Genomic DNA, 6,216 nt, shown 5'->3' on the forward strand with positions numbered 1-6,216 from the left:
TGGCTAACCACAGCAGTGCTGGCAGGTCCTGTTCCCCAGCTATCCTCTCTCTTTACCAAGAGTGCATCTGCCATACTGGGCTACATACAGCTCTCAACAGTCAAAATAAAATTCTTTAACAGATTCTCCTATGCTAGCTTTTCCATCTTGTGCTTTCGCACCTCACAATTGCACCTCTTATTTCCCCCTGCCCTTTACAGCACACCTAGCTTTTCAACACAAACACCCCAGATACGGTACAACATGAAATACCAAGCAAACGTATTTTAGACTTGCCCGTTGGCTCTTTTCATTCATTGCCCCGTGTCTTTGCTAGTTGTCAACAAAGCACTCTGCTGTATTCAGGATTGCACCCGTCCGAAGTTCTGGGGGGAGAAGCTGCTAATCTCTTTCAGGCAGCATGCTGGTACTTGCAGTGAAATGGAAGCTCACACAACTGAATTGGCCAGACCCTTTTCACACATCCCCTTTTATCAGTGTCAGCAAGTATATGCAAGAAAGGGCACCAGTCCCCCGTATTCCACCTCACTGCTCTGTACTGTTTGCTTCCTTCTCTTTTACTGTAAAGACTATCATTACAGTTTCATTCCCCTCCTTCGTTTTGCAGCTTGAGGGGTTATGAGAGCCTCCCTGCAGTTTGTTCTCAGACTGCAGCTACCAGAGAGCCTCCATCTCCTGACTCAGCAAAAGAAGGGCTTGTCCCTTTTCTAAAGCGCAGCTTCACGACCTGCAAAAATCTCCTCAATTTGGATGGACTCACAGTAGACAGGAATCATAGTCGAACAAGCTCAGAGAATGAGATGACGCTGTAGTAAGATTGCTGTTACCCAGATTAAGTATTAGTATTGCAGAGGTCTGCAATCTTGTCCAGCCCGGTGCGTAACCTCCGAAGTTAAATCTTATTTTTGTGCAGGTTCTCGGGGAGACAAAGAGAAAAAGCGCTGAACATTATCAAACCAAATAGTCTTGTAATTCAGCAGAACAAGCAGTATGTAGATTTAATTAACTCCTTGGCACTGTCAGTTGTGGCATATCCTGTTGTCGTCCATGGGCAGCACACCAAGAAAGCCCGGCTGTTTGGCATCTAGAGGGCTACAGATGGCTGGTAAAACTTTTGTCTGTTCTTGTTTACAGCCAATTTCTGGAGTGCAACAACAAGTGGCAAGACAAGCAAAGGCTTTCCTTTCCCTGGGAAAGATGGCAGAAGTGCAGGTCAGCAGACGGAAATCCAGTGGAGAGAAGTCATGGCTGTGGTTTGCTACGGTGAAGTCTCTGATTGGGAAAGGGGTGATGCTCGCTGTCAATCAAGGCAAAGTGCAAACAAACGTGCTCAACATTGCAAATGAGGACTGCATAAAAGTGGCAGCTGTTCTGAACAACGCCTACTACCTAGAAAACTTGCATTTCACCGTTGAGGGAAAGGACACGCACTATTTTATCAAGACCACCTCCCCCGAGAGTGACCTTGGGACACTGAGGCTGACAAGTGGGCGGAAGGCCCTGGAGAACGGCATCAACGTCACTGTTTCCCAGTCCACCACGGTGGTAAACGGCAGGACTCGTAGGTTTGCTGATGTTGAAATGCAATATGGTGCTTTAGCGCTTCACGTCCGCTATGGCATGACACTTGATGAGGAAAAGGCCCGAATACTGGAGCAAGCCAGGCAAAGAGCTCTTTCTAGTGCCTGGGCCAGAGAACAACAGAGAGTAAGAGATGGAGAGGAAGGCGCCCGGTTGTGGACAGAAGGAGAAAAGAGGCAGTTGCTAAGTGCTGGAAAGGTACAAGGATACGATGGGTACTATGTACTCTCTGTGGAGCAATATCCAGAATTAGCAGACAGCGCTAACAACATACAGTTCCTCAGACAAAGCGAGATAGGAAAGAGGTAACACACTGGCTTAGCTCAGGCTGCCAAAGAGACTGTGCACCAGTGTCTTCTAAAAAGGAGACCAAACTGTTTTGCTGCATTACTACTTGAGCCTAAGCTTACACCTTTGCTCAGATTTTTTCTGTAGCACAATCCGAACAGACTCTGTAAGGAAAAGAGCGCCTTCCAGAAGAATGATACTGCTAATGACAAAACTTTTTTTTTTTTTCTCAATGACCTTAAAGGTGATCTGCTTTAAAGAATATGTTTACATATGCATATCGCTGCACTCAAGTTGGACTGAAAAGTATTAAAGGAGAAAAAAGAAAAGAAAAAGGCCTACAGATTTTGCAACAGGCTGGCTGTTCCTTTGAGGCACTGTATTTAATTAAGAAACAGACCCATACAGTGTTTCCAAATATTACTGAATTGTTGACCTTTGCTTACAAGAAGTAGTCTCTCTCTTTCTCTCTCTCTTTCTCACTGCATAGGATGTGGTATATATCTGTTAATTTTAAAACGTGGGGCAAAAATTACTGTTTATAGACAACCCAACTGCTTTAAACTGTGCTGCTTTCTAAAAGGACATTGGCACAAGTGACTTAAGCTACCATGGGAATTTAATAATGGATTTTACAATGCTAACATGGTTTGCCTTGGGGGGAAAATGGCAAGTAGAATCCTTGTTGCAGATAAGCAAAGGAAACCCTGATTTTTTTGTAAATTATGTGAGACAAGTTGTTTATGGATTTTTATATGAATTACAATTTACTGTACATCAAATATTAGTCTCAGAGGAGTTAATTTATGTAAAGTGTTTAAAAAAGTTTATACTTAAAAATAAAACGATAAAAACATGTGCTGTGTGTGATTTTTTTAAAGAAAAGGGAATTGCACCTTTTATGTTATAGCTGTACAGTATAAAGGATTATATTGTAGAGATATAACAGTGATGACTAATGTCCAAAAGTGTTAATATTTTTGTATTAGGTTGAAAGCTGTGCATCTATCACTCTGCTGATAGGATGGGACACTCCAAAGTGGCTGGCTGAATCAGACCGCAGCTCCCTCCCCTCCTGTACCTCTCCTGTCACCCAGACCAGTGCCACTTCATCAGTCATTGTTAAAAGGCACAGTAACCAAATAAATCTCGTTTATTATGATGGAAGACTTTAATAGGTTGGGTTTTCCTTGTCTTTTTCCAGCCCTAACGTAATAAATGGACATTTATTCATACCAGGTGGGGTTTCTGTTGTTTTTTTAGAAGCTTTGTTTCACAATGGAGAGAATAGTGTCTCAGGTGCTTGGCAAATTGTATGTAGAAGAAGAAGGAGAAATGATGTAGTTTCATCCAGTTCTGTCAACTTTGTCTTCTGTATAATACAGCTCTTTTAGATGTTAATAACTCCAGATAGAAGAAGCGTACCTCTGACCTGATGCTACAGAATTGCTCTTTAGGCAGGCAGGCAGGCTGTTCAGTAGGTTCATCTCCTGGCCTTCAGTTGGCAGATCAAATCCCGTTACTGTGAACACGGAACCTGGGGATGGAGAGGAAGGTCCAATTCTAGTGCCTAGTCTGCATCTCCACACCACCGCATAGATTTGGTATACTCTGCTCCAAGGCCCAGTGTATTTGCTGCAGGACAGAACTTAAGTGTGCAGCTGGTTCCTTATAGGAAGCCTGTGGTGGCATCTATGGCATCTGTTCTACATCTTGGCTGAAACCATTCTTAGAGCTTTACTCTCATGAGCACTAAATTCAGCCACAAAAATAAAAATTTTTAAGATGAGACAAAATTGGGGTTTTTTGATGTTCATTGAAATATACACAGTATTTCTATCCATGTATTATAATGACAAAACATAGTAAGTGAACGTGTCTTAACTATGAATGGTTCAAGTGGATGTAATAAAAATAGTTTTCTAACTGCTTTGTATTCTGAGAGTCTATGGTATGACATACTCTAAATTGCACATTAGGATTGTTTGATAAACAGATTTGAATTTCTCCCCGCCAAGTTGCTACCAAATCTACAGTATCGGTGCTGTTACTGTACGTGTGTATTTGGTAGAGCATACAGAACTAATTACACATATAATGAATGCTAATCATTTATTAGAATGAAAGCACAGATTAGTTGTTAGTATTTTTACCCTTGAAGTCTTAAGGGCCCTAAATTTAGAGAGGATGATATGTCAGACCCCAGAGGCGTGTCATTGACCTCCATATTCTTTTTAAAGATGTAAAATGCTAGGTGTTTGCAGTTCTGTTGGGTGGCTCTTCCACAGCACTGTATTTAGCATGCTGTAAGTGCTCTCTGTTGAAATAGGCTCATATTCTAAATTATGTCAAATGTTTCTGTTCTGTTTGAATATGAAAAGCTTGTATAACATGTCAACAATGAAATATATCTTCTACTTGACGCGTACCAGTTCCTTCTCCTTTGTTCTGGCACCAATAAACAACAAATTATAGTATCTGTTGGTGATCATTTTAGATAAAGTCAAATCAAGCCAATTAGTGGCCTTGTTAGTAGGTATAATGAGCCTATTTCTTGCTAAAAGACTTGTGATCTGAACATGTTCCTGCAGGAAATAGTGACCTTGGGGAATATATAAACAAAAGATCTTTTTAACGAAAAAATATGCATAATTAAAAGAAGCATATTACAAAAAAGAAAGGAGATTCTAAGTATTTTAGGCAATGCCAGTCAAAATGCTATCCTGATATTTTGAGATGTATATTTCGTCTGATTTGTATTGTTCTTTTAATTTGCCTTCTTAACTTTATATGTGTCCTGAATTTTCCACAAATTGATAACTATAGATTGCATCTAGGCTTTCCAATAAAAGCCAACCCAATGTGTGTGTGTGTGTGTGTGTGTTTATATTTGTTTTTTAAATCTGTATGTCAGATACTGCATCTGTGCTATTGCATTTCTCCTATCAGAAGAAGCAAACTGATCCAGTTGCACTGGTATTGATTCATTTGCTTCACAGTTGCACTATCTTTTTTGACTCTGTCCAATGGCCTTGTCTGCTAACTCAGCAAAGTGAATTACTCCATGGGATCTCTCAGGTGGCCTACTTTAGAGAAAACATTAAATACACCTCACAAAGCCAAATCTTTTATAGGTAAGGAAAAGCCAAAGAACAACAAGAACAACAAAAAAATCACTTAGAACTGTTTTCTTTCATGTCCTCCTGAGTAAAAATACAACAAAAAGTATTTGATTATAAATAATTAGATTGACACTGGTAGTTACACATATACACAGAAGAGATCCTTCAATCTGCATTTAGACCCGCTTTGCAGAAACTGCTGACTTCAGCACTGCTGTATGTCAAGAGACTGCTTTGATTTTAGTTGGAACAGGCAGACTTCACCACACTTACTTTGTAGTGACAACCTCGAGTTGATAACATGTTGATCCAGCACGAATCAGGTCACTCTGCTTAGCTAACTACGGCCTAATTTTTTTATTAAAAAAAAAAATAGTAAGAGAGCTTTGTATGTTCACACTTGGGAGGTGTGAGATTTGCATTTGACAAGGGAAAAAAATGCCAGTTACCACTGCCACTCTTCAGAAGCACTCTTAAAGTGATGGCTGAAAGACTGTAAAAGAAAAAACACTGCATAAAATAACAGTTTAAAGTGATTGTCTACGAGAGAATAGGCTGCATTCGCAGAGAATCTGAGATGACAAAATGTTTGAATTCTGTTTTCAGAAAAAAAAGAAAAACAAATCTTCTAAAAGTGTTAATACCTTGGTTTACTGCTAACTCCAGAATGGCAAGCTACAGCTATACATATGGCCAGCTTGAGAACCTTTAAGAAAAAGAGGAAAAGACTAGTGTGTAATTCTTCGGGGATGCAAAACGCAAAGCAAAGACACTTACTGGAAACAGCTTCTAAGCAGCTTATTAGAAGCTGCTTATTTGACACTTATTAGAAGCTGCCAGGGTTAAAAATAAGCCAAAGCAGAGAGCATCACACAGCATAAACTGAACAGCACAGGCACAGTGAAATCATACCCCTAACTGCAAAGCCACATCCAAACCGACCAGACTGATCAGCTTTTCATCTACAGCCAATTAGCGCTAAGGACTAAATATCCAATGCTAATAAAATTAAATTGATCTTTGACTGCACTCACAAGTTGCTGGGGCTCAGTAATCGGGGAAAAAATGCCAAAATTAAAAACAGTTAATTGATGGGTAGGTGCCAATTTTTTCCCCCTGGGAAAAAAGGAACACATGGTCTATAGCTGTCATGGTGACGGACAGAGCTTAAGACTTGAATTTTTTTTGCTCTGAAGTTTTTCTCTCTGTGGCAGAGTGACCATAC

At 40.2% G+C, this 6,216-nt stretch overlaps 1 protein-coding gene across 1 annotated transcript in view; it reads left to right on the plus strand.

The window, feature by feature from the left end:
* Nucleotides 1–2,725, plus strand: part of TENM3 (teneurin transmembrane protein 3) — a 97,291-nt gene extending 94,566 nt beyond the window's left edge. The window contains exon 25 of the mRNA XM_009707460.1: nt 1,135–2,725. Coding sequence (XP_009705762.1) covers nt 1,135–1,890 — 756 coding nt within the window. The 3' untranslated portion in view covers nt 1,891–2,725. The remainder of the gene's footprint in view (nt 1–1,134) is intronic.
* The last annotated feature ends 3,491 nt before the right edge of the window (nt 2,726–6,216 follow it).

The sequence above is a fragment of the Cariama cristata genome, unplaced genomic scaffold (assembly GCF_000690535.1).
Source record: "Cariama cristata isolate BGI_N322 unplaced genomic scaffold, ASM69053v1 scaffold10369, whole genome shotgun sequence".
NCBI classification, from domain to species: domain Eukaryota; kingdom Metazoa; phylum Chordata; class Aves; order Cariamiformes; family Cariamidae; genus Cariama; species Cariama cristata.